At 57.8% G+C, this 27,550-nt stretch overlaps 5 protein-coding genes across 22 annotated transcripts; 2 read left to right on the top strand and 3 right to left on the bottom strand.

Moving 5' to 3' along the window:
• Positions 1-342: 342 nt before the first annotated feature.
• On the bottom strand, positions 343-2,368 carry CE2H16orf86 (chromosome E2 C16orf86 homolog). The gene is made up of 4 exons (XM_060650465.3): positions 2,104-2,368; positions 1,583-1,815; positions 1,001-1,218; positions 343-897 (listed from the first exon to the last, which is right to left on the bottom strand). The coding sequence occupies exons 2-4, from the start codon at positions 1,804-1,806 to the stop codon at positions 488-490; spliced, it is 852 nt and encodes a 283-aa protein (XP_060506448.1). The 5' UTR covers positions 1,807-1,815; positions 2,104-2,368; the 3' UTR covers positions 343-487.
• ENKD1 (enkurin domain containing 1) lies at positions 2,300-5,823 on the top strand. Of its 3 annotated transcripts, none has more exons than XM_060650459.3 (8): positions 2,300-2,372; positions 2,607-2,706; positions 2,803-2,997; positions 3,552-3,724; positions 4,728-4,853; positions 4,953-5,116; positions 5,217-5,353; positions 5,451-5,823. In XM_060650459.3, exons 2-8 carry the CDS (start codon positions 2,622-2,624, stop codon positions 5,609-5,611), a joined length of 1,041 nt encoding a protein of 346 aa, XP_060506442.1. In that variant the 5' UTR covers positions 2,300-2,372; positions 2,607-2,621; the 3' UTR covers positions 5,612-5,823. The 3 variants fall into 3 exon arrangements, with proteins under 3 accessions (XP_060506442.1, XP_060506443.1, XP_060506441.1); XM_060650460.3 differs by having other exon boundaries at positions 2,361-2,461; XM_060650458.3 differs by lacking the exon at positions 2,300-2,372 and having other exon boundaries at positions 2,542-2,706.
• A 119-nt stretch (positions 5,824-5,942) lies between these two features.
• Positions 5,943-8,097, bottom strand: PARD6A (par-6 family cell polarity regulator alpha). Of its 3 annotated transcripts, none has more exons than XM_060650462.3 (3): positions 7,728-8,097; positions 7,130-7,352; positions 5,943-6,886 (listed from the first exon to the last, which is right to left on the bottom strand). In XM_060650462.3, the coding sequence occupies exons 1-3, from the start codon at positions 7,788-7,790 to the stop codon at positions 6,135-6,137; spliced, it is 1,038 nt and encodes a 345-aa protein (XP_060506445.3). In that variant the 5' UTR covers positions 7,791-8,097; the 3' UTR covers positions 5,943-6,134. The 3 variants fall into 3 exon arrangements, with proteins under 3 accessions (XP_060506445.3, XP_060506446.3, XP_060506447.3); XM_060650463.3 differs by having other exon boundaries at positions 5,943-6,883; XM_060650464.3 differs by having other exon boundaries at positions 7,740-8,097.
• A 14-nt stretch (positions 8,098-8,111) lies between these two features.
• Positions 8,112-11,140, top strand: ACD (ACD shelterin complex subunit and telomerase recruitment factor). Of its 6 annotated transcripts, none has more exons than XM_060650449.3 (13): positions 8,116-8,357; positions 8,564-8,675; positions 8,752-8,888; positions 9,012-9,105; positions 9,189-9,265; positions 9,396-9,440; positions 9,548-9,582; positions 9,727-9,878; positions 9,953-10,049; positions 10,132-10,212; positions 10,346-10,719; positions 10,826-10,947; positions 11,028-11,140. In XM_060650449.3, exons 1-13 carry the CDS (start codon positions 8,320-8,322, stop codon positions 11,104-11,106), a joined length of 1,443 nt encoding a protein of 480 aa, XP_060506432.1. In that variant the 5' UTR covers positions 8,116-8,319; the 3' UTR covers positions 11,107-11,140. The 6 variants fall into 6 exon arrangements, with proteins under 6 accessions (XP_060506430.1, XP_060506435.1, XP_060506429.1 ...); XM_060650450.3 differs by having other exon boundaries at positions 8,117-8,357; positions 10,856-10,947; XM_060650447.3 differs by having other exon boundaries at positions 8,112-8,357; positions 9,548-9,878; positions 9,953-10,034.
• Positions 11,141-11,219: 79 nt separating this feature from the next.
• CARMIL2 (capping protein regulator and myosin 1 linker 2) lies at positions 11,220-23,306 on the bottom strand. Of its 9 annotated transcripts, none has more exons than XM_060650422.2 (39): positions 22,937-23,303; positions 22,606-22,700; positions 22,462-22,512; positions 22,170-22,232; positions 21,943-22,067; positions 21,717-21,808; positions 21,447-21,517; positions 21,258-21,331; positions 21,049-21,124; positions 20,881-20,969; positions 20,658-20,752; positions 20,494-20,580; positions 20,310-20,422; positions 20,117-20,194; positions 19,910-19,986; positions 19,712-19,816; positions 19,453-19,522; positions 19,230-19,311; positions 19,041-19,137; positions 18,888-18,945; positions 18,607-18,779; positions 18,252-18,414; positions 18,070-18,171; positions 16,681-16,809; positions 16,477-16,590; positions 16,166-16,326; positions 15,993-16,080; positions 15,642-15,812; positions 15,496-15,562; positions 14,794-15,023; positions 13,830-13,930; positions 13,387-13,747; positions 13,183-13,305; positions 12,608-12,644; positions 12,375-12,476; positions 12,064-12,285; positions 11,867-11,941; positions 11,435-11,512; positions 11,220-11,346 (listed from the first exon to the last, which is right to left on the bottom strand). In XM_060650422.2, exons 1-39 carry the CDS (start codon positions 22,974-22,976, stop codon positions 11,234-11,236), a joined length of 4,248 nt encoding a protein of 1,415 aa, XP_060506405.1. In that variant the 5' UTR covers positions 22,977-23,303; the 3' UTR covers positions 11,220-11,233. The 9 variants fall into 9 exon arrangements, 8 of the variants coding, with proteins under 8 accessions (XP_060506405.1, XP_078295008.1, XP_078295009.1 ...); XM_078438882.1 differs by having other exon boundaries at positions 12,375-12,446; positions 15,642-15,797; XM_078438883.1 differs by having other exon boundaries at positions 11,867-11,914; positions 12,375-12,446; positions 15,642-15,797.
• Between the last annotated feature and the right edge of the window lie 4,244 nt (positions 23,307-27,550).

Below are 27,550 nucleotides of genomic sequence, written 5' to 3'. Positions count from 1 at the left end.
ACCAAATGCAGGCCCCTTCCCTGGAAGACAGGGAGCAAAGCCAAGCACCCGCTTCCTGTGACCTGACAGTCCCCTTCCTTTTTCTGCCTCGTTTCTCCCTTATCACCTCCCTCTGCATCCCCACTGTTACCCTATCTGACCTTCAGGTTCATGTGAAGAGCCTTTAAATGCACAGAACTAGGCCCCACCCCTGCAGATTCTGATTCAGTTATGTCTGGGATAGTGCCCAAGAACCTGTATGTTTGTCAAGTTCTTGGATGATCCAGGTGACCAATCAGGCTTCACACCCTGCACCCACCTTCCCAGCCTCTATTCAGCCATTTATTTTGGGAAATCATGAAGTCTGAGAAAAGGAAAAATGTTTATTTTCAGTAAGTCCAAGGCCCCAAGTAGGGAGAAGGGCCAAATTTTCCCCTCCTCCTGAGGCCTAGGCTGCTGCTCTGGTTTGGGCTTGGGAGAAGGGGAGACTCCAGTGGAGGCGGAAAAGTCACTTGTACTGAGGAGAGAGTGGAGGTACAAGTGGGGCGGCACAAACACTCAGCATCTTATCGATGTCCACCTGGGTTGACTTATCCACCTCAGCCTTGAGGCGGCCACTGATCCCCAACTTGGGCAAACACCCTGGCTCTTCTCCAACCTCCTCTCCCAGGGGAGCCAGTGCATGGGTGGGGGACACGAATGTACTGGGGCAGGGCAGAGTGAGGCCTGACCCCAGCTCACCTGTCACGGGCAGCAAAGCCTGCAGTTGCTCCACACCTGCCTCCTCGGGGACCAGGGCCAACTCCAACTCAGGCTCCACGTCCACCTCAGCCTCCCTGTCCCCCTCCCCTGCCTGATTCAGCTCAGGATTGCAATAGTTGATGTACTGGTACAGGGGCCGCAGGCGCTGGGCCTTTCCTGCAAACGGGCAGGGCAGGGCAGGGGCTGGAGCACCAAGCTGTGCCATGACAGGGGTCCATCAGGCAGGAGAAAAAGGGAGGGCCCAGGGGCTGCCACTCACGCTCCAGCCCCAAGGTCTCTGGAGGTGCAGACACTGTGCTGGCCACAGCTGGGAGCACTGGAGCTCCCAGACTCTTGCGCTTCTTGGCTTTTTTGTGCTGTTTGGCAGATGGTGAGGGCTCAGTCTGGCTACCCTCTGGCTCCTCCCTCTGCGGTGGCAGCCCCTGTGGCATCTCAGCTTCAGCTTTGGGATGGACTTGGTGGCTAGGTCCTGGGAGGCTGGGGGACAGGAGGCCTAAGGAGCCAGCCTCCAGCTTTGGCCCCTGTGCCCTGACCATAGGGAATAACCCTGCCTATCCACCACCCCGGGCCCAGATTCTTGTCCCTTTCCTGGTCAGCGAGGCTCTGGGCTGGACAGGGAACTAAAGCTCATGTGGGCTTAGTACCCTACATAGGCCTGAGACCCCTCCTCTGGATGCTCCCTATGCCAGGGTTCCTCAGGGACAGAAGGAGTGAGGAGTGATGGTGGTGGCAGGAGATAAGGATGCACTATGTAAGAGTGCAGGATTTAGGGATCCTGCTGGAGTGTGAGCCCACCCTCCCCACCAGCCCTATAGCTCCTTCCCTCTGAAAGCCCCCTCACTTGACTGGCTTCCTCTTCGGACCAGGACTGGGCCTCACAATGGAGGCCATAGGCCTGGGAGGGCCTCTCTCCTCTAGTGACTCCACCTCTGGCTTGAGCCTCTCTTCCTTCAGCTTGAGTCGTTCCTCTTGGAGCTCTGGCTCTGAGACTTGGACTGTTGGGCACTTGTCTTCACCCAGGGTCTGGCAAGCTTCATAGTGTGGTACCAGGCACTGGTCTGCCATCACTGGACACTAAGGGTGACACATAGGTAACTGGTCACCAGGCAAAGGACACAAGGATCAGTAATTAGACACCCGAGGAGGAGCTTGTCCTGGCATTTAGGGGGGCCTCGCACAGAGTTTGGCCTCCCAGAGCGCCGCGGACAGTCGCTTGGAGACCACAGCCTGACGGTCACCTCGGAGGTCTAAGCGTGGCCGCCAGGCGACTCTACGAGCTGTGCCTACCCCGCGGCCGTCCTCTCCTGGGACCCTGGCCGCCTCTCGACCCCTGCTGAAGCTACGGCTGCGCAGGGTCAGTACCTCCTCGACGGTTGCTTTCGGTGAGCGGAGCGAGGGGCCGGACCTGTGGACCTGGCGCTGACCCCAGAGACCGGCCGGGCGGCGAGGGCAGGCGGGTGGAAAGGGTGCCTGACCGTGGCTCTGTGCCCCACTCCCCAAAGCTGGAACTACAAGCCCCAGAAGGCTTTGCGCCAGGGGGCCTTGGCCCCTGACCTCAGGGACGGAAATTATTGTTGCCCGGCAACAGCAAGCCCGTCGGGTCGCAGCAGTCGGTGGCAAAAACTGCTCCGGTGAGCCCCTTGTCAGAGTGTTGCGGGGAAGGGGTCGCGAACGAAGCAGGGAAGTGGGTTAGGAGGGGAGGCGGCGAGCGCTTTGCGGGGTGAGACGGCGGGGCAGGGGCAGGGAATGGAGGGGCACCGTTGGGGTCAGGGTCTGGGTCCAGAATCCGGGAGGAGGCACAGGGCTGGGAAAGGGGCCAGGGGCCGGAAATGTGCAGCCCAGCAGGCCTCGGTACACCGTTGCAGGGTGACGAAGGCGGCATGTGCGAGGGCCCGTCCCGTATCTCGGGGCCAATCCCCCCAGACCCTACGCTCTTCCCTGACTACTACCGGCGGCCGGCCTCGGGTGAGTTAGGGGGTGGCACGGCTGGGTGAGGCCCGAGTGAGGGTCTGGCTCTGATCCACCACTGAGCCCCGCGCTCGGCCCCATCTGGCTTCTCAGCCCAAGGACGCCTTGAGGGAAACGCGCTGAAGCTGGACCTGGTCACTTCGGACCTCGATTTGGACGCCACCCCTCCGCGCGGCCCCCGCATAGGTCCTGGAGCCAGACAGATCCTGGACCGTGGCAGGCATGGCGTCGGAGGAGTGCTGCTGCAATTTGGGGGCATCTCCCTAAGCCCAGGGGCCTCTTCCAAGAGTAAGTTCGGATACAAGGGGCAATGAAGCTAGTACGATGAGGTCAAACGCTGAGATCAAAAGCGTTGCTTCTCCTTGCTAGATTCTGGGCTCAGGGTTTGCCTCTCTGAGTGTCAGTTTCCCCAACTATGAAAGGAGGGGGAAATGCGCTACTTCCTCAAAGAAGAGGACTGAATGCAGTAGTCCCTGGGAAACCCAAGCTCAGCTTAATGAATTCATGCATCAGCAAAACGTGGTCTGTTGAGTGCCTACTGTGTGCCCTCTTTATAGGTGCTAGAAAAACAGTAAACAAGTAAAGAGATGGCTATGATAGACGAAATGATTAATGGTCTACTTCACAATAAAAATGTAGAAAATAATCAGGGACAGAAGAAGGTAATGACTATGTCAGGAAGGGAACAAAGTGATGAGGCAGAGTATGTGTATACTGTTTTAGATGGAGAGGTCATGGAGATCTTTCTGTAGGAGGCAAGGTGTGGGCCTTTGTGTGAACTGATGGGAGTTGGATCTCATGGGCTGTATGTAGGGCAGAGTCTGGCAACATCTTTTTCCCAGGGAAGGACCCTAAAGACTATGAGAAGGAGAACCTGAAGCGGATCAGAGAGATCCAGAAGCGCTTCCGTGAGCAGGAGCGCAGCCGGGAGCAGGGCCAGCCCAGGCCCCTGAAGGCTCTGTGGCGTTCACCCAAATATGACAAGGTGGAGTCCCGGGTCAAGGCCCAGCTGCAGGTACCTGCCTTGGAGAGCCAGAAGCATTGTTCATCTTGTTGACCAACAAGCAGTTATACTCTGATCTGAGTTATGGAGATGAAAATCACAGGGGACTAGGGAAACAGGGGCTAAGAGATAGCCGGCCTGCTGCAGAGTCGGGCTGGCGGCTTCCTCAGGAGTGGTGATGGCTTGGGTCATCCTGAGGGGCAAATAGGTATTAGGCAAGGGGAGAATTGAAGAGAACCATTCTAGTGAGATGGAACTTCACAGATAGAAGTCCTAAGACCAGAGGGAGTATGCGCAGTGGGATGTTATGTTCAGATCAATGTGAAGGGAGAAGAGCATGCGGTTAGGCTAAGAAGTCAGCTGGACCCACATCATTTAAAAAAAATTTTTTTTTTCAACCTTTATTTCTAAGGGCAGTGAGAAGGGAAAGTGCAGGGGTATGGTGGTGGGATTGTCTTGGGTAGATAGTACCATTTCTCTGTCCAGGGTTCTCAGAAGGAGGAGCAGAATTGAGAAAAGAGACAATAAGGTCATATGTGAATTTGTTGAAGCTGAAGCATTTGTGGGATTCCCAGGGGGTAGGAGTGTGTCCAGGAAGCAGATGGAGAGTCAGGTCTGGATCTGAGGAGTGAGACCCAGGAGTTATTGAGCATTGGGCTGAGGACAATGATACCAGGGAAGTGACCCTGGATTTAATGGCTTAGAAGCCAGCTGTGAGTGACCTTGGTGGGGACAGAGCCAGGAGGCTTGGCAGGGAAAGAGAAAAAGAGAATGGTAGTCAAAAGCCAGGACTGAGGTAGAAGGAGGAATGGTTTGTTGTTTTCTTAAAGATGTGAGAGACACACATATTTAAATTGCTCATGGATAGAAGTGCTTCTTCAAGAGGGAGGAGGCCCATAGGGCTAGATACAGAGAAATATCCTCACAGGCAGAAGGAACAGAAGCTCAGCTGTACGGCCAGCTTAAGACTCTGACCTCAGCCTGGCTGATTCCTCTGCTATGCCCTACCCTCCAGGAGCCCAGCCCAGCCTCTGGAACAGAGCCCACCCACTTCCTTCGGGCACACTCCCGCTGTGGCCCTGGGATCCCACCACCCCGTGCCCCCAGTCCTCAGCTAAACCCACCAGGCCCCAATGCTAAGGTGAGAGGATGTGTGGGGGTCGGGAGGTGGGGCAGGGATCTTGGGTTCAGGAGCACAACACAGTACTGTCTGCCCCATCATGCTTGCCATGTCCTGCAGGGGCCAGGCCTGGATGTGGACTTCATTAGCCACAATGCCCGCACTGCCAAGAGGGCCCCCCGGCGGCATTCCCGCTCCCTGCAGGTCCTGGCACAAGTGCTGGAGCAGCAACGGCAAGCCCAAGAGCACTACAACACCACGCAGAAGGGCCACGTACCCCATTAGTAGGTCCCACTGCCCAACACCCAGGGTGAGGGGTTCCTGCGGAGGGTGGGAGAAAACCTACGCCCTGGGACCATCAACTCTGAGCCTGTGCATCCACAGCTTGTTGCAACGCAGGGATCTGTGGCGGCGGGAGGCTGAGGCCCGCCAGCATAGCCAGCCGGACCCTGCCATGCCCCCTGGTCACACTTGCATGCCTGAGAACCAGCGGCTGGAGACACTGAGCAATCTGCTCCAGAGTGAGTCCATAGGCAAGAGGTAGGGGGGTGTAGATGAGGAACCCACTGGGGACCACACACCCCTGCCCAACACTCACTCTTCCTGGATCCCTCATAGGCCAGAGCCAGTTGCTACGTGAGCTGGTGCTGCTGCCTGCTGGGGCAGACTCACTGAGGGCCCAGGGCCACCATGCTGAGCTGGACCAGAAGCTGGTGCAGGTAGAGGAGGCCATCAAGATCTTTTCCCGCCCCAAGGTCTTTGTGAAGATGGATGTCTGAGCCCTTTTGTGGGGCGCTTACGGGGGTCCTCAGTGAAGATTGCCACACAGTTGCAGAGGGCAGGATCAAGCCCCATCATAGAATGGGGGTCCAAAGACAGGAGCAGTGGTGTGGGCAGTATCCCCAGAGCACTCTTCCCAGCCACCGGTGGCTGTAGAAGGGCCAGCCCAGCCTCTTAATCCCTTTGTCAAAATTAAACCTTTTGTACACAATGGGGTTTGTTTCCATAAGAGCTTTTCTTACCCTAGAAATGCAAAGCCTGGTGTCCCTCCTGCTGCTCAACTGCAGGGAGGTCTCTCTGTTGTCCTTATCACTCCTGCCTCAGGTCCAGGGCAGGAGGCAAAATTGTTAGACCATGGAGGATGTTAGGGCTGGGACACAGAAAGACCATGACTGCATTTGTAGAAAACTTTTAATGTTCCCCAGACGAAGAGGCCCCTGCGAGCAAGCTAAAAACCCCCACTGAGGAAGTCCCTGCCATGTCTCAGCAGCCTGGAGTGGCAAGGGGCTGCATCCTTGCCTGTCAGAGGCTAAAGCCACTACCATCTCCTCTCATGCTACTTCCCCAGCCAGCGCTGGCCTGCTCTTGATCCAGGGAGGGCAGAGAGCTGCGGGCACTGGGAAGTAGGGGGCCCTGGCGCAGGTCCCAGCATGGAGGCCCTTGAGACAGCCCATTGGAACAGGGAGGCTGGCGGTTCTCAATGACCAGATCACTGCTGTCATCGTCACTTTCGGCCTCAGCAGGCCCAGGCCCAGCAGAGGGAGGCCCTGTCAGACGACCAGAAGCCCCACGCACCACATTATTGTGCTGATTGGCTGGCTTGACAGTGACAATGAGGTTGTGGCTGTTGGCGACCATCATGTCCGTCACTTGGTCCAAGGTCTTCCCAGCGACCTCAATACCATTGACCTCGAGGATCTCATCACTGACTGCCAGCAGCCCTGTACTCTCAGCCAGGCCCCCTCGTACCAGGCGGGAGATGAAGATGCCTGGAACCCGTTCCAGGCCCTGGGGAGCTACACGTACACTCATGCCATCTCGGATGTAGAAACCAAGGGGACGGTCAGAGCCATGCTTGTGCAGCCGCACCCTTCGGTGTGTCTCAGGCAGTAGGTCCACATCTATGACTGAAGAAACCTGGCGGAAATCTTGGGGCAGGCTAATTAGCAGGGGTGGCCGGGTGCGCAGCGGTGCCACTGGCCGAAGTAGAAGCCCTTTCTTGCGCCGTTGCAGAGAGTTGGAGGCAAAGGCCAGGCCACTGGAGTCGGCTTCTGCTGCAGGAGAGGGGGAGGGGGGCGCTGAGATCAGAGACTCTGCTCTCCCACTTGAACCCTTTTCCATCAGGCCCAGGCCTGGGGAAAAGGGCACTGTAGCTATTTCCTACCACTTGGAGGTCAGGGCAAGGGCAGGGACTGCAGAGGGTGAAGCCTGGACGCCCTGGGCGTGGACTAACCCTTGTAGACCTGCCCTGCTGTCCTACCCCACAGAGGCTGCCCGCTGTACCCCATCCTCCTCACCCCGCTTCTGTACTAGCAGGCGCAGCGGTGGGGGCCCGCTGGCCAGGGCCCGGTGCAGGCTGTCGTCGTTGGTGAGGGGCAGTAGGTCGCCGTGAGCATCTGTATAGCCAAGCAGCACGTCCAGGCCCGGGATCTGGTGCACTGCACGCAGCAACCGCGAAAATTCTTGGAAGCCACTCACCGAAGCGCGGGGCAGCGCGAAGCGTCGGAACTCAGCATCAAACTGGAAGCAGGGGGTGGGTGAGAGGAGAGGTCAGCACGGAGCCCGTGCCCTTTCCCACCACAGGTCCGAGGGTGTTAGAGGTCGGAAAGGGCTGTCGCAACAGCTGCAGCCTTGCGCCCAGACCTCAGTTCCAGTACAAGGGACGCTGTCCAAGGTCTTCTCCCCGCCCTCCAGGTACCAAGGCCACAGGACTCTAGTGGCCGGCAGTGGAAAGGAGGATAGATGGAGGAAAGAGAGAGGAAAAGCCAGAGAATGGGACATGAATGATGGAGGCGAGAAAAAGGTGGTGGGGACTAAGGAGCCAGGAAAAGGGAGAATAAGGGAATTGGAAGCGCCTAGGGCCGAGGCCGGAGCCGGGGCCAGAGGGGCCCTTACTTTGCTCTTCACCTCGACGATGTTGTCTGGACTGCGCGCCGGAGTCCTCTGCGGCCTGGCCATGGTGGGGCCGGGCGGGCTGGGGACGGTGCCCCAGGCGGCCCGCGGAGGCGCAGGTGCACAGACCCGGCCGGCCGGCCCGTGCTGCCCCGCCCCTGGCGGTAGCACTCGCCCCGCCCTCCCATCCTGACCATGACGTCAAGGGGGCAGCGACAGAGAGTGGAACGTGGAGTCTACGTTTCCTAGGAAACGGAGATGGGGATGGAGGCGTCTTCTTTTGCTCTTACGTCATTACGCTACGGTGCGCAAGTCTCTGGAGCCTGGGGGCGGGGCGTGGCCAATCAGAGGGAAGGGGTGGGGGAAGTGACATTTACTGAGTGTAGTCTGTGTACTGTTACTTCTACTGGCCTTATAAGACTGCACGTTTTAGAGGAGAAACTAAGCCATAATAAATATTTGCTCAACTCTTCGGTTCACAAGGTGAAGTGGCTTTGGGCCAACTCGCTCGACCACTCCTGGCCGCAGCCTGAAGCCCTAGATCCCTCCCTCTCCATTCGAGCCAGCCCGGCCGGTGCCACAGAAGTCTTGACGAATGGCCCAAACGCCGGGCCCCTGCTCGGAGATACCCTGGTAAGACCAAGCAGGTTGGCATCCAATCTTCCCAACAAGAATCTGCCCGCAAATAGCCGAACAACACGGGCTCGTGCGCACGCGCGGACACGCATTTGGGCGTGGCCTCGACCTTAGGTTCCGCCCAGCCGCGGTGCGCTTCCTCTTCCGACGAGAGGCGGGGCCGCGGCGTCCGCGGGAAACCCAGGCTGGTGGTGCTCCACTAGGTGCATCCCGGGAATGGCAGGCTCGGGGAGCTTGGTCCTGCGGCCCTGGATTCGAGAGCTGGTCCTGGGGTCAGATACCCTCTCAAGTCCGCAGGCGGGGCAGCTGCTAGAGGTGAGTCCCGCCACCCTTCTCAGAGACCAGGGCAGGGCCCGAGGGCGGTGGGATTGACGCCGGTCGACGCCGTCAGGTGCTACGAGAGGCCGAGGCTCCGGGCCCGTCCCGCGCCCCTGACTCGTCTGATGTCGCGGCCACACTGCTTGTGTCTGACGGGACCCACAGTGTCCGATGCCTAGTGACGTGGGAGACCCTGGACGCCTCGGATTGGTGAGAGAGGAGCCGCGGGGTCTGGGGAAATCGGAGTCTAGTGGGAGTGCGCGAGGCGGAGGTGGGAGGGCCGCAGGCGGGCCGGGCCGTGGCCGTGAGGGTCGTGCTTGCCGCTTGCCGCAGGGAGGAGAAGGAGTTCGGCTTCCGAGGGGCAGAAGGCCGGCTGCTGCTGCTGCAGGATTGTGGGGTCCGCGTCCAAGTCGCCCAAGGCGGCGCGGTGAGTGGTGAGGCTGGTTTGGGTGGGTTAATGAGCCTCTTCGTGACAACTCCTAAGACCCGTCCCTTAATTAAATCCTTCAGCCCGCGGAGTTCTACCTCCAGGTGAACCGCTTCAGCCTGCTGCCCACTGAGCAGCCCCGGGAACGGGTGATTGGTTGGTAAGTGATGCCTCCCCCCACCGGCTGTTCTCTCTACTCAGGCCTCGCTGACTTTGGTGTAGGTCTTTTGGGTGGGAGGGCTTAGGCCGCTGGAAACATTGCCAACTACCTCCCTTTTTTTTTCCCCCAGCAACCAAGACCCGGATGTGCAGAAAAAGCTCTATGACTGTTTGGAGTGAGTAGAGGGTTGGGCTCTGGGGCCGAGTGTGGCTCTGTCAAGGGCAAATGTGTGCAGACAGGCCTCAGGATTGTTCCTCAGGCTTGTCCTCTCTGTTTCTATAGGGAGCACCTTTCAGAGTCCATCTCCCCCAGTGCAGGTATTTATAGGGGTTGGCCAATGACCCTAACTCCCTGTAGAGTGACCTCCCCAGCCATCACCTCTTGCTTCTTTAGTAAGCTTTTCTTCCTACCCACCCTGCCTTTCTTAAGTTTTGGCCCATCCTCTGGTCCCCTGCCCTCAGGCCTTTCACTGTCCCAACTTCTGGATGAGGTGCAGGAGGACCAGGAGCATCGGGGGGCGTTAGTGCACCTGGCTGAGAGCTGTCTGATGCTGGCAGGCCCTTACACAGCACCCCCTCTTACCCGCTGGACCTCCTCCCACCATACGACCACGGTCAGTCTGGGGCTCCCCCTGGGAAATGTCAGAGGAGTTGAACAAGGGCTAGGCTGAGAGTTTATGCCCCACAGGGAGAAGCTGTGTACACTGTCCCCAGCTCATGGCTGCACATCTCTGAGAATGACCAGCGAGTTCTGAGCTCTCTGGGCCCAGGTCAGAGGACACAGGGTAAGAAGGACTAGAGAGGACAAGATGGGAGTACCTGGGGACCTAGGGCCCACAGTGCTAATAAGCTCCCCCTGACCCTCAGACCCTGAGCTGCCCCCACCAGACCCAGCTCTGGAGGACCTATCGCTGACCCTGATCTCTCCTTCCTCACCTACGTCCTCAGGTAAGGTGGTGCGCAGGCCACAGGCATTCACTGCTATCAGCCAGGTGGGGGGATGAACACAATCCCTGTTGGCCTGCCTAAGCTAATGAGCCACTGAGAGGGCTGTGCCCACAGTCGGTGCCCTCCTCTCCAGGAACCCCTGCTTTACCCGGCCACATGTCCTCTGAGGAAAGCGGTGCCAGCATCAGCCTTCTGCCTGCCCTGTCCTTGGCTGCTTCAGACCCAGTGCAGAAGGACAGCTCCCGGCCTGTGCCAGCCATCTGTTCAGCCCCTGGCCCCCTGCCCCCCAGTTCCATACACCCTAGCCGTGGAGCCAGATCCCCACTCCTGAGCTGTGCCCCAAGTCTCTCACCCCTTGGTCATGTACCCAGTCCACGTCAGGCCATTGTGACCAGGTCCCAGAAACCTAACTTGGAGTTCAAGGAGCTAGGATTGCCCCCCAAGAACCGGCAACACTCTCCAAGGACAAAAACAACCACAGGAGCCCTGGAGTCCAGCCCTGTTCGGGTGAGTATAGCCTCTCTACAACTGGATAGTAGAATGGGATGGGTCTTGGGTGGAGCTGGGAGTGGGGGTGGGGAGTAGCATTAGATGGGGTTAGGGGTCCTTGTAGGCCCCTCTCCAGATACCACACCACCTTCAGGACCCTCCAAAGAAGCATCGTGATGGTTCTGCCTTCCAATATGAGTATGAGCCACCCTGCACCTCCCTCTGTGCCCAGGTGCAAGCTGTCAGGTGAGTGCCTGGGGCTGCCCCTACTCTTTTGGTCACCAGGCCCAGTCTCCATTGACCTACAGCCATGGTTCTTTTCCCAGGCTTCCTCCCCAGCTTGTGGCCTGGGCCTTGCACCTTCTGATGGAGCCACAGCTGGAGTCTGAGCTCACCCAGGTGTGAGAGGTCATGTGAACATGTGGGAAGATGTGTGCACACAGGTCCATGGCTGGGGATAAACCAAAAGTACTCCCCACTCTGCTTCGAGTTTTTTAATAAAATAATCTCATGCGGCAGGAAAAGGAGAGGGTCAGGGGTTGGGGCCGCCGCCTCTTTGGTCTGTGGCTGGGGAGGGTGGCTTCTGCTCAGGACTAGAGGGCTCTGTGGGCTGTGGGGGCAGAGGTTGGGCTCCAAGGCCAGATCCTGCAAGGGAAGGAGGAAGGGAGAGGAGGGATCAGGACTGGACTGAGCAGTCCTGCCACCCTCCCAACTGGCCCTAGCTTCCTCTCACCTAGGCCTGGAGATGAGGGTGCCTCAGGCTTTGGCCTCCGCTTGAGAACAGGGGAGCGCTGCAACCGCAGGGGCCGTTCTGAAAGACACAGAAACACTTGGCAGGGGAGGAGGTTGCTAGGGGCTTGCTGCCTGTCCCCAAGCGTTCTCTCCCACCTCCAGTGCGTGTGTGAACACACACTGTTGGCTTCAGAGCCACCTCCTTCCCCTGCATCCTCCCACCCCTGGCAAAAGCTGTTCTCCTGGAGGTGGAGCCAGGACTAGTGGGAAGGGCTTGTCAGACCCGTGCTCCTGGCCTTCTGGCTCCCTAACTTCTCAACCCCTTACACTATTGGTGGCCCCCTCCAAGGACCAAAACCACAAAGGGAGCCATGGAGTCTACCCTCCCCATCTCCTCCTGCACTCAAGCACACAGGGAGGTGTTCCCCCTCACCAGCAGGGGTCTGGAGCTGGTCCTCATGCACAGACACTGCTCGTCGCCCTGCCGAGAGAGGCCTCAGCTGGCCATCTGGGGGAGGCCAGGGTATCAGGGTATGGTCTCAACAGCTTTCCCCACTCCAGCCCTTGCTTCCCCCTCCACCATCAGGGTCCCCAGCCCAGTATTGGGGTGGGGGCTAGGTGCCTGCTTACCTTCGTTCCTAGGGCCCAAGCAAGGGTCCTCTGGGAGGACCAGGCTGTCAGGGGAGGGGCTGGTTCTTCGTGGACTGGGGCTGGGACAAGGGGAGGGGGGGCCTGGACCATCCTGTTGGCCCCAACCACGGCCCCTGAGCTCTGCATTCAGCTGCTGTCCTAGTGTCTTCCAGGTGGTGGACTCCGGACCTTGGCTCCCTGGACCAGGTCTGCATGAGGGGTCTACAGGGAGAAGGGTGTGAGCCTAACCAGTGGTCTGACCCCCTCCTATCTTTGCATGTCCCCCAACACACACAGTGGCCCTTACTCACCAGCCGACACGGAGTGGGTGCGGGACTTGATTGAGATGGGAGGGGCCTCTGTGGAACTGTCCATAATGTCACCTGCAAGGGGCTGGGGGTTCAGGCACCAGCCTTTGGGAGTGAGGGGAAGAAAAACCTGGCCTCTTCCCCTCTTCCCCCAGAACAGCAAGTACCTTGGGGACTATATCTAAGGACAGCTCCTTCACCAAAAATGTACTGCCGTAGCACAGGATCCCACTTACCATCCGAGCCAGCCTTCTTGATCTCTCCATCCTTGCTCTGTAGGAAACAGGGAAATCGAGCTCAGTCCTGTCCTGTCTTCACTCTAGCCTTGTTCTTGTAACCACTACTAAATGCCCACCAGGAGATGCAGGGATGGATGAAGAGGAAGCTCATGTAACCCACAGGTGGCGATGAGAGGCTAGAAGTAGCCAGGGAGGAGTTCCTGACACAGGAACACGTGGCAGGGTGATGAGATGAAAGAAGTGACAAGGGCTGAGGCCTTGGGGCAGGATTAGGAGGCAGGGCAGTGTCTTGAGAGGAAGTACCTGGAAGACTTGCTGTTTCAAATGCAGGTGACAAGGTCAGAGTTCTGTTAGATCTACAGAAAAAGGACCACCCCAGTCCAATGACCAGGGCAGAAGCCAAGAAGGAAGAAAGGTGGACTCTGATGACTGTTCTGAGGGGGAGGGGGTGGAACTGACAGAGCCGTCTGTGTGTCATGAGCCTCCTTCTGGTCACATATGTCACCCACAGATTGCCACAAGCCACATGTCGCCTGCCCCCTCACTTTGCACTTGTGTCCCTCCCAACTTACTTGCTTCCTCTTGCCTTCAGCACTCCCGCTGCTTCTGCTCACACCAATCCTCTGCAGCATCACTTGTACCCGCTGTTCAAAGGATGGGGCCAGCTCTGTGTCTCCCCGCTCCAGGGGCCGCCGCTGAGAACACAGAAGCCCAAGTAGGAGAGAGCCCATTGCCTCAGTCCTAGCAGAGCCCTCACCCCTTGTCACCAGGCCTACCTTGTCAGGTCTGGTGCCCAGTGTTTCCTCCTCCTCAGCAGGTAGTAGTATCATTGAATAGGCCTTGCTTTCCCGGGTATAACGAGGCCGGCTCCTATGGGCCGGGTCTGGGCTGCTGGTGCCCCCCTCAGCTCCACCAGGCTCCTCCCCACGACCGGGGCGGGATGGTGGCCGCAACAGGTCTCCAAGTGTGGTCTTTCGAGTACGGGGAGCTGCCCCAGGGCTGGTCTCTAGATCAGGCCGTGACCCCCGGGTTGAACGAGGCTTCTTAAAGGCAAACAGGGTACCCAGCTTCTTTCTCAGTGTACGGGGGACAGGGGTGGTACCCCCTTCATTGGCTGAGTCCTCTTCAGGAACCCAGCTGTGGGAACAGCTGGCAGTGAGTGGCAAAGCAGACAGACCATCCCACCTTCTCCCACCCCATACAACTGCCCCTCACTCACAGGCTATCCTGCTGGATCAGCCTTTTGGAGAAGAATTCCTCCACGCCTTCGTCCACGCGGGCACTGAGTCCATTCCCTTCCTGCGGCAGGGCTGGGAGCACCTGGGGGACACCATAGGGTAAGGACTGAGCACAACCATATATTCTCTCCACCCCTTGATAAGCAGCCTAGCCTGGGCAACTTCTGTACCTGGGAGCTGCAGTGACCTTAGGGGGCTACTGACAAACATTCCTGCTGTCCAACTGGTGGGCAGGGATGGTTTCACATATCCCCTAATCAGAAGCTGGCCCTGGACACACACACTCAGCCCACACCTGTTCTTGTCCCATGGAGTATCGACACCCGGAACCATCCTGTCACCAGCAGGCTAAAACCTACAGGCTCCTGGGTCACACGTTCCCATTTGCTACCCTCTCTGCTCCAAACAGTTCCCTGCAGTACCCTCCACCCCCACCCCACCCGGCCTGCTGGCAGCTCAGCGGCTCCTGCTGCTGCGTCAGACCCTCTGGGGGGCCTCAAGCCAACTCCTGCCTGCCTTCTACCCTGTGTCCACTGTCCCCACCAGTACCCAGCCCACACAGAACATCTCCCCACATAAACAACTACTGGACGTGCAGTAGATGCAGGATTGTCCCCGCAGCCAGGGGGCCCAGGATCTTTGAGTAACCCTGGGAGAGGGAGGATAAGATGGACACCCTCTCTCGCATATCCGTTCATGCAAAGGGCCAACCTAAGACGCAGTTCTAAACTGAGATGTACCCCAAATTAAATCCACACGCTCATGACCCTGCATGGGAATGGCCTGGGGAAGGGATGGCCAGGAATAAGCCAAGATTCGGCAGCACGACCAAGTACTCTTGAGTCCCGACAACCCACCTCCCTAGCTGCTTCTCTCCTGAGAAACAAATGAGGCACCCGTGACCCCCCAGTTCCACGAGCTCTGGAATGGGGGAAGGGCACTCACCTGGGGGCCCCCCGGTGGCGGACGGTGGTGGTACTGGCGCCGCGGCCGCGGCCGGGCCCGGGTCGGATGGCGTAAGGGTTCCCCAGAGGGTGGCAGGTCCATGCAAGGCAGTGGGCCGGCCTGGGGACCCGGGGTGGCAGGGCTCGGAGAGCCACGGGCAGAAGGCCCAGCCTGCGGCTCTGCATCTTCCCCCGGAGCCGCCAGCTCGGGCTCCGGTTCCTCAGCAGCACCTAAAGGGAGAGCACCAGAGGAGTACCGAGGAGCAAGCCTGGGGAGGTGGTGGCGGCAGCAGCGGCGCTGGGGCGGCGGGGGACCCGCCCAGGGCGCGGGGAGGGGCCCGACTACGCCACCCCCACCCCCCCCACGCCCGCCCCTCCCCCCGTCGCCGCTGTCCGTGGTGCTGAGCGCGGCCCCGAGCGGCGCGGCTCTGCGCTGCCGCCAAGCATGCGCATCCTGGGGGTAGGGAAAGGGGCGGGGGAGACGAATGGAGAGTAGATCCTGGTCTGCTCAGGTCCTGCTCCATGCTGACCACAGTAGACCCCAACCTGCAAGTCTGCATGGGGAACCTGGCCTGGCTCAGTCAAGGGTCAGGTAGTTCCTAGGACAAGACTAAATGAATGTGACCATGTGTCTAGGTCCCCAGATCTAATGGAGGACCTTCAGCTCAACCTGGTTAACTCCCTTTCCCCCAGACCGACTTACTGTGAGTGGAGAGGACCAGGTGAAAACATTGGCTGGACTCAGGCCATTTCTGTGGAGGACTGTCATGCTGGGTGGGGAGGGCAGAAACTCAGCCTGGGAACCAGGGGAGCTGCCTCCCTGCCTTCCAAATTTCTGGAACCACCTACCTTCTGTTCCTCTTCATCCTTCTGCTTTTCCCTCACCTCCTCAGAGAAGAAAAGACCTTCCAATTCCCCAGGCCCAAGGGGGCTGGGCTCACCTCCATCCAGTGCTGGTATGGCAGGAGGCACTGTCACTGTTGCCTGCTGAGCCAGACTCTCCACCTGCAATAAGGCACCCTAAAGATGGGCAGGTAGGGCCTCAGCCATAGTCCCATCAGTGCTAAGGAAACCCTGAAATAACCCTGGGCTATATGACCCCAGAAGACATTAAAGAACCCCTGCAAGGCAGTGGCCAGGTCACTGTGTGTGTGTGCCTGTGCACGCATGCACATGCCTGCATGTACAATTCTCCCTCACCAGCCGATCACGGGCTGCATTCAGCCCCTCCAAGGCCTGAGCCACAATGCTCTCTGCCAAGGTCCCCGTGACTGACAACCGCATATCCCTGAGAGCAAGAGAGAGCAAAGATTAGTGTGCTATCTATGCCCAGTCCTGTCTAGTCCAGTTTAGCCCAGTCCCATCCAGCTTACCGGAGCCTAGTGAAGGCATCTTGCAGCAGGTGCTCTGGGAGCAGTTCTGGGAGGCCCCTTGAGCCCACCAGAACCCCCTCTAGCTGCTCCCTCCACCTGGGTCCCTGTAGCATCTGTGGGCAGAGGCTCCTTGTTGTGTCCAATGTAGCCTGAGTGAAATCCTGGGTAAAGATCAGAACATGGAGGGTGTGGCCTGAAGCTCCAACCCTCACAGAACAGTGATTCAAGGAATATCACAGTCAAACCTATGGGATAGGGGTCAAGCCTATTATGGAGGTGGAGATGGGGTTGGGGCTAGGATACCATCTTACTTGAATATCTTTACGGCAGACCTCGCCCACCTGTCCCAGGAGGCCCTCTAGCTTTTGCCGCAGCTGCCACTGATGACTTGGGGAGCTTCCAGCCTCATACAGAATTGGGAGAATCTGGAGGCCAAGGAGGAGAAGGAGTTGCAAGTTGACACCTGATTAAGTGGGGGAGGGTCTTTTTGCAGTGGTGGGGAGGGGAGTACTCACACTGAGAGAGAAGTTGGCATTTTGGATGGCATCCTCAGCCTGGTGCACAGCAGCTTCACCCTGGGGTCCAGCCCCACAGCCCAGTAGCTCTACATGCTCCTGCACTGACTGACACAGTTCGTTCACTTCCTGGGGGGGATGCATCAAGAATCAGTCCGATCTTAGTCCCCTCCCAGCCCCCCAGACTCTGCCTCCTTCCCAGTGTCTCCAACAGGGTGGTAAGGTCCTGAAGCCAATCCCATCAGGCCAGTCACTTAGGAAACCTATCTGTTCAAGGAGGGCAAGCAGTGTCTCCTTTGGTTCATTTTAGAGACTTTATATATACTCCCTAATTGTCCTGAATAGGAAAAAAAGGAGCTGTTAGTCATGTCTGTATTTTAGAAGCTTGATCTGCTTATCATCCACATAGAAGACAGACTTAGTGGTGGGCAGAAATGGGAGTGAGGTGGGGTGCCTGTGTGGCTCAGTCGGTTAAGCAGCCAACTCTTGATTTTGGTTCAGGTCATGATCTCATGGTTCGTGGGATCACAACCCTAGTCAGGCTCTGCACCGTCAGATTCTTTCTCTTGGGATTCTTTCTCTCTCTCTCTCTCTCTCTCTCTCTCTGCACCTCCCCTGTTCTCTCTCTCAAAAATAAACATTAAAAAAAAGAAATGGTTGTGAGGAGCCATAGATGAAAGACCAGGCGGAGCAAGAGATAGTTAGGGTGGGGGTAAGGATCAGTGTGTGTGAAAGTTAGCAGAGGGAGGACTAAGGAGGTCTGTGGGGGCTCTAATGTGGCCTGGAGAGACCTGGTCCAAACCTCTGTCCACAACACTTGGTGAGTATGGGCACCATTGAGATTGGGTTCCAGGATAGAGAGAAGACTTTGTGCAAGGTGATGAGATCACTTGAAAATCTGTAGAATGTGAAGCCCCTGAAGGATGTCTGGGTTGAGATGCCTGAGCTCTAAAGCCTGGGATTTGAGAACAGATGGGTGGAGGGATCTCACAAAGGTAAGGTAGCAGAGGGAGATGAAACCAGAAAAAGTGTCGCTGAGTTTGGCCCCAGCAGAGGTGGGTGGAGAGGGCAGAAGAGCCCTGTGAGCAGGAAGTCCATACATGAGGCTATAATCACCTGGGGTGGGGGGTAGGGGGCCGGTAGGATTAAGGGAGGATTTCAAAATAGCTCCCATCTTGAACAGGAGACCCTATTTAAATGCTTTTAAAAGGCATCCAGGGGTGTTATTTGGGGGAGCTACCAAGAAGAGGGACTTGTCCGGGACAGCATAATTCAGGCACCCTAGCCCCAAGAAAGTCAGACCCTCAAACTCAGAGGATCTCGAGGGCCAAAGCTCATCCCATTCCCTACCTCCTGTGCCTACTCAAGGTTATGGAAGGGGACACTAACCTGCTCTGAAGGGTCGGAGACCAGACCCGGTGGCTGCGGACAGCAAGTGCGGTCAGAAGAGGCATGGTCCGCACGGTTATTCCTCAAAAGACAGGCTTGGATCTGGGGACAAGGGATATTGAGAAGTGGTAGGAAGCGGGGCTACCAAGCAGAGCAGGGCAAGGGAGGAGAGGGACCCACACCTGATGCACTGCACGTGTGGTCATTTCCGGGCGGCTGCGATGTGCCTGGGCCACGTCGTTCAGTGGCAGAGGCATGGCCTTTAGGCTGCGGTTCTGCTCCAGGGCCTGCGCTACATCCAGCAGGCCCAGAGCAGACGTGTGGTTCCGGTCCCAGACGACAGACCTGGGCCAGGCCAGGCTTCAGTCAAGGGCGGAGCTCCACAAGCTCCACCCAACCCGCTGGCCTCGTCCATTCGCCTCGCACACAGGCCGCAGCATTTGTTCCTCCACATTCAGCCCCGCCCCTTAGCCCAGTAAGCTCCCCCCCCCCACCCTCCCCGCACCACGCACTCCTCCCCCCTCCGACCCCGCCCACCGGAGCCTAGTGTTGACCCGAAGTGCCTTGGCCAGCATCTTGGCGCCGGTATCCCCCATGGCGTTGCCGCTGATATCCAGCGCCGTCAGGTTAGGATTCGTGCCCAGGGCCCGGAGCAGGACGCTGGAGGCCAGCTTCAGCCGCGACTCAGCCACCGACAGAGACTGTAGGGGCTGCAGTTAAGAAAAGCGGTCAGCAAGGAGGGCAAGTTACAGAGTCTGAGGGAGCAGGAGTCAGAGGGGTCCATTGCCTGAGGATCCCACATTGTCCCAAGAACTCACACAGTCATCATCCTGCATGAGCTGGACAATCCGGTGCAGGACGTCGTCCAGGGTCTCCCTGTGGGGCAGGGGCCGCGGTTTGGAAGGACCTGGGTGGGGTGGTGGGGTGGTGGGGTGCTGTCTGGGAGGCCCGGGAGTGGGATGGGGACTCACTTGCACCGGACGTTGAAGTTCCTTCCAAGTGCCACATGTCGCAGGGACCGACTCCTCCCGATGGCCAGCACCAGAGTCACCATGTCTGAGCCGAAGCCTAGGGGTGGCTCGGATCACGCATACGGCGAGGCTGGGGATGAGGTGGGAACTGGTTGGGCAGTGGGAGGGTGGGTTTCCGGGCAGCCTCACCATTATCCGCCAGATCCAGGGAGCTCACTGCGCCGGCGTCGCACACTAAGTCCTGTATCACCTGAGCGCCCGCTGAACGCAGCTGAAGGTGGAAGGTGAAACAAGCTCAGACCGACAGGCCACAGGTGCAGAGGCTCAGGCGCCCAATGGCCGGCGCTCACCGCCTCGCGGCCCCACTCCGCGTGCGCCCACTGCCTGATCACGTCTCGGGCCGGGCGCTCACCTCACAAGCGCTGAGGTCCAGGTGCAGGTCGCCCGTGTGCGTGTTTAGCGCAAGGCCTTCCAAAAGGGCCCTGGGAGAGGATGTCACAAGGGGTGGCGGGAGCTGGGAAAGGGGGCCCCAGGGCGCGAACGAATAGCAAGAAGGAAGGAGCAGGATACCGGAAGGTCGAGGGGGCGATAGGAGCGGGGTGAAGCTCTGGGGCCCCGGCCTGGGTGGTGGCCGCACACGCCGGGGCGTAACCGTAGGCGGCGACACTGACCTGAGCGCGTCGGGCGGCAGCTTACAGCCCGCCAGGCCCAGGTGCCGAAGCGTCTCCGCACGGCTGAGGAAGAGTTGGAGCGCGTCGGGCGCAGCCCGGGACTTCCTGGGGTGGGAGAGCGGGAGGAGTGGGCTTCCGGGCGCAAGGAGGCGGCTCCCCGCCGTCTCCCCCTACCCCGCCCGGACCCGCCCCCCTTACGTGCGGGAGAAGACGTTCCTCGAGGCGTCCAGGTGGCTGAGGCTAGTGCAGCAGCCGCCGGCCAGCGCTGCGAAGAGCTGCGGGAAGAGTGTGTAGGCTACACCGGCGATAGATTGAGCCCCCCTCCTCCCCACCACGGGTCTACCCTCAGGTCTCGGGCCCGGCCACCGGCCCTACCGATCATCCCCCCACTGACCACCCTCTCACAGTGTCCAGGGCGGTGTCGGTGCCCGCGAGATTCAGGAACATCAGAACATTAGGACGGCTCAGGAAACTATAGAGGCCCTGGTGGGAGGATGGGCGTGGGAGGGAGGGAGTCAGGGATCACCTCACCAAGAGCTTCCTGACATCCCACTGTCTGCAGCGCCCCCAATCATTGGCCCTAAAGACAGCCACTCACCCCACTGTCCTCCGAGGACCCCAGCGCCCCAGGGTTCCCGGAAAGATCCAAGTGGGTCAGGGCAGAGTCAAAGGCCACATTGGAAGCCAGTGCCCGGCCCAGAGACCTCATTCCTGTGGTGGAGAGAGTGGCTCAGCAATCAGGCGGATTCACCTCCTCTCCCCGCTCTGACCACCCCACCTACCTCGAGCTGTCAACCCTGTCTGCGCTAGGCTGAGTTTCCTCAGGGCTCCAGGACGATACTCTAGGTGTCTGCTGAGAGCAGCCATGCCTGGGGAATGGGGGCAGCTGTGTGGCTCTCACCTCCTCTAGCACCAGCCTCCTGGGGGTCCCTAGGTTCATCCGTACCTCGATCATCCAGCAGGTTCCCCGCCAGGCTAAGCTCCCGGAGGGCAGAGCTCGAGTGCCCTGCCAGTGCCTGGGCCAGTCGCCGGACAAAGTCTCTGGGGACGAGACCCCAGGTGTGAGACTCTGACCCTGGATTCCCATCTCCTCCCCAGGCCACTAGCCTCCCAAGCCCAAACCCAAGCCCCCAGACTCCTGTCTCCAAGCCCTACCCTTTCCCCCTTACCCCCTCAGGCCACAGTTCTCTAGCACTAGCTCCTCCAGGTGGGACGATTGACTCATCATGTGCAGAATCTGTTCCGAGACCTCAAGGCTCTGAGAACCAGAGTGGAGGCTCAATGAGCTGCACCCTGGCCACCACACCCTTGGCTCCTCCCTGCCCCTACACTCTCACCAGCTTCATGTCCACACAGGAGAGGCACTGGAACCACAGGTTGTAGGACAGGGCAGCCACACTCAACGCCAGGTCGCTGGGTGAGAGAAGGGGAAGGGGCAGGGCTCAGGGTCCTCCTAGGCCCACCACCCCCCTCCATGGAGAGGCTGAGGCCCAGGAATGTGGGTCATGGGATCTCCTTCCCTTCCCAGTCCTGGAAGGCCACACACCGACTGCCCAGATGGCTGAAGTCGCCTAGGCTGAAGTGGCGGCAGCCCTGACGATGGTAGATGGTGTCCACATCCTGGATGGGAAGAAGGTGTCTCCAACTGGCTTTGGGCCATAAAGGGTAGAGGGGACCCAATGCATGTGGGGGGTCAGATGTCTCCAGAGCTCCACAAGGAGGGCCCTACTCTCACCCACTGAATCTCCTCTCGGAAAGGGAAGCCATTGTAGTCACACAGAGCCTCATACGTCTCCAAGAAGCCACCTGGGGGAGGTGCCAGGGGTGTAATGGATGAGGAAGAAGAGAGAGACAAAAGGTCAGAGATGGAGGAAGATCAGACTCGAGTTGGGTGGTGGCTGTGCCTCGAGTGACTGTTCAGTTTGGGGGACGCCCAATCCAGGGGTCTGGGACTGCAGGATGGGGGGAGGCTGAAAGTTCTGTGTGCCCTTTTCTTGGTCCTTACCACAGGGGCTGCTGGGCAAGGTGTCTTCGGAGGGGCTGCTTCTCTCTAGCCGAGCCAGCATGGAGGAGGATGTGGGCTTCCGGAATAGCTTCCTGGGGAGGGGGATAAGGGAAAAGGGGGCAGGGGACTTGTAGCCCCTAGGATGGGAGGCAACCCACTTGCGTCATTCAGAGCACCCCCTGCTGCCCTCCTTTCCTGCTGGTCCCTTGTAGTTGTCTGGCCTCACCCAAGGTTCGAGCGAGGGAAGACCTTCTTGATGGCTGCAGCAATGTGCTGGGCCAGCTGTTCCAGGGCAGCTACACCAGCAAACTCCAGGACCAGCTCAGGCAGAGACTCTAGCTCAAAAGTGACCTGGGGAGGGAGGGCTGCTGGGTTGGGCTCCATGTGTGGGGGCAGGTGGAAAAGGAGGCAAAGACCAGGCTGCAGGCTGTGGTGGGGTACCAGGTGTCTCACCTGAGGGGGTGTCTCCTGCAGTGCCATGGCCTGGACCTCCAGGTAGCTGAATGTGCAGTCCACCTATGGAGTGCCTGAATCAGCTGGAACCAAGGCCTTAGCCCTGCCCTTCTGGGACCCCAGTCCTCCGTGCAGTCCAGAGTTCAGAGCCAGCCCTGCTTGCTGTGGGGAGCCCAGTGCTATTGGCAGGGCAGAGCCCACAGAGCACAGACAACTCAGCGGAGGCAGCCCTCATCAAAAAAGCTGCTGGAGGGCAAGGGGTGAGGGGTGGTGGTCAGCCCCTGGCACTCACCCTCAGGGGAAGGCAGGTGTGGAGCAGGTAGGCTCTCCATCGTAGCAGTGCCTGGGGGAAGAGAGTGTCTCACCCCCTGGGCAGGACAAGGACTCTATTTTCCTGGGCCCCAGTGGCCCTCCCGAGCTCTGCCCCCTGCCATACCAAGACATGACCTCGCTCAGCACCCTCCCGTTCTGGTAGCCAGGTTTTCAGCAGCAGCTCAGCCTCCTTGGGCCACAGGAATCTGGTGATCTCGCCTGTGGAATGGCAGCCTGCTGGGTGACTTTGGTCCTCCTGGGAAGGTCAACTCAGGCCCATGGTCTGCACCAGGCTTCTGGCCTGGGCTCATCTATGGGCCAGTAAGGAAGGAGTGGAGTGGATGTGGGGGCACCAAACACTTCCGAGAAGCAGAAAGAACTGTTTGCAGGTGCTCCGGGACGCTGGATGGGCTTCTGGCTTTGGAGCCAAGTACGCGGGAAGGGCCAGCGCTTACCTCGCAGCTCACAGGATATGCCGTCGGGGGTCTGGGCCATGGGGCCGGGCCGGGCCGCCGGATGGCCCAACGAGCTCCGACAAGAAACAGTAGCGGGCGGGCGCACACACAGGAAGCCTGGGGGCCCCGGCCCGCACTGTAGCCACCTGCTCCTCCTGCAGCGGAAGGTACGCGCTGCTTCCTGCCAGGCCGCCCCCAGCCCGGCTCCTCCCCGCCCCGGCCTCCGCGGGACAGGAGATGTAGGAGGGGGGCAGAGTCCCAGCTGTCCGCCCGCCCAGTCGCGCAGGAGCTACTCTGGCAAGACAGACACAGGGTAGGAGTGGTGTGGCCGGGAGGGTCGTGCGTGTGGCGCGCGCCTCTTGCCATTCCTAGCCCCCTACTTCCACCCCGCACCGCAGTGCCTGTCGCGAGCACCAGGGGGCGCTGCCCGCTCGGGGATCCCTGCGGCCCACCCGCGTTGGTCCCCTCCAAAACCTAGCTGGGGAGGTGGACAAGGGGCGGGCCGGGAGGAGTGCCTATTCAGCAAGGAGCAACGAATCTCTCCCAGTAGCTCTCCCAACACCCGGGTCCTAGCCTGAAGGGCCTAATCTGTTGCTCCTAACCTGGAGTATGTGACCCCGTGGGATAGCCACCAACTTTTTTTTTTTTTTTTTTCTTTAGCAATCTGCATGGGGGGGATAGAACTCACAACCCCGAGATCAAGGGTCACCTGCTTTACCAACTGAGCCAGCCAGGTGCCCCCGAGATCCACTAACTTTTGAAAGGCCGAAAAAATGCCAGATGGGCTCAGATACCCTTTTCTAGAGCACAGAGTCTCCAGCTTTCACCAGATTTGGGCTGAAAGGTGGGGAGTACCTTCATGGGGCAGTCTTGGGCCAAGGCCTGAACCCCAAGTGTTTCAGGCAGGGGTGAGCGAAGGCTAGGTACATGGGAGTCCTCTCCTGTGTCTGTGTCTTCTCCCTCCTGCGCGCCCTTACCTCTGCTAGAGTTTAGGGAGGGGGGAACCACTGAAGGAAAGAAAAGTTAGTGTCTCCAGGGCTGGGAGGGGTCAGTAGGTCATGGGGTGAGGTCCTGCTAACCAGAGCATGCTGCCAGATAAAAGACCAGGGACCTAGGGGCGCCTGGGTGGCGCAGTCGGTTAAGCGTCCGACTTCAGCCAGGTCACGATCTCGCGGTCCGTGAGTTCGAGCCCCGCGTCGGGCTCTGGGCTGATGGCTCGGAGCCTGGAGCCTGTTTCCGATCCTGTGTCTCCCTCTCTCTCTGCCCCTCCCCCGTTCATGCTCTGTCTCTCTCTGTCCCAAAAATAAAAATAAAAAAAAAAAAACGTTGAAAAAAAAAAAAAAAAAAAAAAAGACCAGGGACCTAGATTCTGGAGGGTTCACAGGAAAAGAATTACTGTTTTTTTCTTCCATTACAATCCAATTAAACTCCACTTATTAGGAACAGCCCTCTGCCCTGCCCACAGCTCAGCCAGGCAGAGGTGAAAGAAATAATCTTGAAAGTAGATGAGGGATGCTGAGCAGGGTGCCTTGGTCTCATTCCCATTTAGCTATCCCTCCCCACTTCAGGGCTTGGAGATAAGTGGAAACATCCTCCAGTCACCTGATCATCCCACCACCCCACCCCCACCTCCACCCCCTCACCTAACAAAATCTCATCTCTACCAAAGATTGACACAAAGTGGCAGTAGAAACTGAACAGTAGCAGCTTGGGCAAAGCCTACCCTCAAGCAAAAGGCCAATGGTGTGAAAGCACAGGGCTGACTAGGGTTGATGGGAGGATACAGCGGGAGAAGTTGCTGAGAGTTTCTGCAAACAGAGGCAAGAGATAGTCCTACTCTGCCGTCTCCCAGTTTGAAAGAAGAGTTTGGTTTAAGATCTAGGATTCCTTCTAAGACCACATAGAACCCACAAGCTGCTTTTAGGGTGAGAACTCAGTAGGTCTCTTGCACTTGAAGCGTGACCAAGTGGTACAAGAATGCTGCTTCTAAAGGCCGACTGCCTGAATTTAAGTCCTGACTCCCAACTCTTTCCAGCTGTTCCACACTAAGTTACTTAACCTTTTTGGACTTCCTTTCCTGTTTCATAAGCTGGAGCTATTAACTTGCCTCAAAGTGTTGCTATAAGGATTAAATGCTTTTTAAGTGCTCACAACAGTGCCTGGCACTCAGTGAATACTCACATCTGCCAAGTCTGCCATGGCAACCCCAGGACTCCATAATAGAAAACCCACCTCAGTGGGACTTCTCTGTTTAGAATGGACTAGGATAAGAAATACAAGAGGGAATGTCTGCCAAAAGGGACTCTCGAGGCCAGCAACACATTGGTGGCATCTACCCCTGTCTGATGAGTGCTGTTGGGGTGGGTACAGGCTGCTGAAACCAGAATCAGCATGGAGATCAGGGCGGCAGTGACAAAACTACCACACTGCTATCAGAAACCAAGTGAACACATGGGACTCAGCTCCTAACATGTTGAGTGACTGAGAAGGGGACAGGCCCTTCAGCTTGTCTGTGTTCTAGATGGTGTGACACTCCGTGGGCGCTCAGGAAATGCTGAAGCTCACAAGGAAGCATAAGCCCCGCCTGCTCCAGCAGCACAGGATGAGGCCAGGCCAGGCTGCACCTCCCAGGTTTGCCACAAGTCTCCCTTCAGATGGTTTTAAAAGACTAGATCCTGGGGCGCCTGTGTGGTTCAGCGGGTTGAGCTTCCAACTTCGGCTCAGGTGATGATCTCGTGGTTTCATGAGTTTGAGCCCCACATCGGGCTCACTGCTCTCAGCCTGTCAGCGCAGAGCCCGCTTCAGAGTCTCTGTTCCCCTCATTCTGCTCCTCCCTTGTTTGCACTCTCCCAAAAACAAATGGTTAAAAAAACAAAAAAACCAGCTAGGTCCTGACCAAAGGCAAGAGGACTCAGGTGCTTGCTGGGCACCTTGCTGGGCAGCAGGGGAGGGTGGTACCAACCCAGGTGTGGAAAGAGAATATTTTACTCCAGTACTTGCTATTGGCTTAGTAGTGGGGAACAGCAGACAGGTCAGAGAACTTCCGCATCAAAAGTTCTCTGGTGAGGACTAACCATGAGAATTGGCTTCTGTACTTTGTTTATATATAAATATAATAAAAATATATTTAATTTTTTTAAATTTATTTTTGACAGACAAGTATGTGAGCATGAGCTGGGGAGGGGCAGAGAGGGAGACACAGAATCCGAAGCAGGTTCCAGATTCCAAGCTGTCAGCACAGAGCCTGACGTGGGGCTCGAACTCATGAACTATGAGATCGTGACCTGGGCCAAAGTTGGACGCTTAACGACTGAGCCACCCAGGCGCCCCTATATTTATTTTTAAATGTTTATTTTTGAGAGAGAGCAAGCAGGGCAGGGCAGAGAGGGAGACAGAGAATCTGAAGCAGAGGCTCTGAGATGTCTGCTCAGAGCCTGACGAGGGGCTCAAAACTCATAAACTGTGAGGTCACGACCTGAGCCAAAGTTGGAAGTTTAACCAACTGAGCCACCCAGGTGTCCCGATTTATATTTTAAGTATAAGGCTGTATGTATATAATGGACTCACACAGGATACATCATGGGCTATGCAATGAGGAATCACTTTTCAGCGTCTCTTCCATCAGAATGTGACTTTTCTTGCCCCCTCCCCATCCCAAACATACTTTACACTTTCAATTTGAATGTACACAATGAGAAAAAGCTATGCTGAAAATACAGATAAAGGCCTCACTGTTCTGCAGAGATTTTGTCATAAACACCAAGAAAGTTTACAAAACTCTATGGCCACTGGAACAATTCTGGAAGGGGGTACTCTGGCCCCCACGAGGGTTGGCCCATGCATGACAGAGACTCAATATTCTGACAACTTTCGACCCAAGGAACTGACTGCAAGGCTCAGAGTTTGAGGCCTCAGCTACCTGTTTTCCTGGGAGACGGGTCTATGTAGACAGTATGAGCAGCCAAAGGCCACACACATCTCAACTTTTGTTACTTCTCACTGAAAACCGCTAATTTGGGATTCTGGTTTAAAAGCCCTATAATTAGTGGCTGAAGATTTTACCTAAAATGGGTTTGCCAAAGCTATCTGCCCAGAAACGGCCAGCAGCATCAAGATGTTTCACTAATGCATCAACTTCCTATTCCAACTCCCTTTCCACCCTGTCTCCTGCAGTGCTTAACAAGCTACGCCATCTGAGTCTCTCTCCCTGCAGCCTGGTGACTAGACTACATGTGTCTCCCCCTCCCAAATTAGCCTCTCTAGAGCAAACTGGGTCCAGCTTCTGTTGTCCTGCACTTGGGCTCAAGTGAGCCCAGCCCTCAGTGAGCGGAGATCCAGAGTGCAGAACTTCCCATGAGCCCCTTCTCTAACATCTGTGGTTACCCCTGCCGTAGGAACCCACTCCTAAGGTGGACCATGGGGGCTGATAGCAGTCCATCCACACATCGCTACTCACACACACCTTTGGGGAGTTAAAACCTGTGACAGGATGCACTCGATCCAACCATTTACCAAGATCATCTCCTAAGTGCTAGGGAGGAAGTGGCCATCCTGTGGTACAGAACTTGCCTCTGAAAGGTGACCAGGCCTGCACTGCCTGAGGCCAGGAGTGTG

The sequence above is a fragment of the Panthera onca genome, chromosome E2 (assembly GCF_046562875.1).
Source record: "Panthera onca isolate mPanOnc1 chromosome E2, mPanOnc1 haplotype 2, whole genome shotgun sequence".
Lineage (NCBI taxonomy): Eukaryota > Metazoa > Chordata > Mammalia > Carnivora > Felidae > Panthera > Panthera onca.
Note: the sequence above shows the minus strand (reverse complement) of the source record. Positions and strands in the feature narration are given on the sequence as shown.

What these genes read in the sequence shown, in the direction of transcription:
- ENKD1 (XM_060650458.3), top strand. Translation starts at nt 2,571, where the DNA reads ATGTGCAGCCCAGCAGGCCTCGGTACACCGTTGCAGGGTGACGAAGGC. An exon ending in CCCAGGGGCCTCTTCCAAGA is followed by an intron (nt 2,998 to 3,551) that starts GTAAGTTCGGAT and finishes TCTTTTTCCCAG; the next exon opens with GGAAGGACCCTAAAGACTAT. An exon ending in GGGTCAAGGCCCAGCTGCAG is followed by an intron (nt 3,725 to 4,727) that starts GTACCTGCCTTG and finishes CCTACCCTCCAG; the next exon opens with GAGCCCAGCCCAGCCTCTGG.
- PARD6A (XM_060650462.3), bottom strand. Translation starts at nt 7,790, where the DNA reads ATGGCCAGGCCGCAGAGGACTCCGGCGCGCAGTCCAGACAACATCGTC. An exon ending in TCGTCGAGGTGAAGAGCAAA is followed by an intron (nt 7,353 to 7,727) that starts GTAAGGGCCCCT and finishes CCCTGCTTCCAG; the next exon opens with TTTGATGCTGAGTTCCGACG. An exon ending in CCTGCTAGTACAGAAGCGGG is followed by an intron (nt 6,887 to 7,129) that starts GTGAGGAGGATG and finishes CCTCTCCTGCAG; the next exon opens with CAGAAGCCGACTCCAGTGGC.
- CARMIL2 (XM_078438877.2), bottom strand. Translation starts at nt 22,976, where the DNA reads ATGGCCCAGACCCCCGACGGCATATCCTGTGAGCTGCGAG. An exon ending in GAGAACTGTGGCCTGAGGGG is followed by an intron (nt 20,753 to 20,880) that starts GTAAGGGGGAAA and finishes TCTCGTCCCCAG; the next exon opens with AGACTTTGTCCGGCGACTGG. An exon ending in CTGAAGGCAAGAGGAAGCAA is followed by an intron (nt 12,645 to 13,182) that starts GTAAGTTGGGAG and finishes TGTTTCCTACAG; the next exon opens with AGCAAGGATGGAGAGATCAA.
- CE2H16orf86 (XM_060650465.3), bottom strand. Translation starts at nt 1,806, where the DNA reads ATGGCAGACCAGTGCCTGGTACCACACTATGAAGCTTGCCAGACCCTG. An exon ending in CCGAAGAGGAAGCCAGTCAA is followed by an intron (nt 1,219 to 1,582) that starts GTGAGGGGGCTT and finishes CCTGTCCCCCAG; the next exon opens with CCTCCCAGGACCTAGCCACC. An exon ending in AGAGACCTTGGGGCTGGAGC is followed by an intron (nt 898 to 1,000) that starts GTGAGTGGCAGC and finishes GCCCGTTTGCAG; the next exon opens with GAAAGGCCCAGCGCCTGCGG.
- ACD (XM_060650446.3), top strand. Translation starts at nt 8,320, where the DNA reads ATGGCCCAAACGCCGGGCCCCTGCTCGGAGATACCCTG. An exon ending in CGGGAACGGGTGATTGGTTG is followed by an intron (nt 9,266 to 9,395) that starts GTAAGTGATGCC and finishes TTTTTCCCCCAG; the next exon opens with CAACCAAGACCCGGATGTGC. An exon ending in TTCCTCACCTACGTCCTCAG is followed by an intron (nt 10,213 to 10,345) that starts GTAAGGTGGTGC and finishes CCTCCTCTCCAG; the next exon opens with GAACCCCTGCTTTACCCGGC.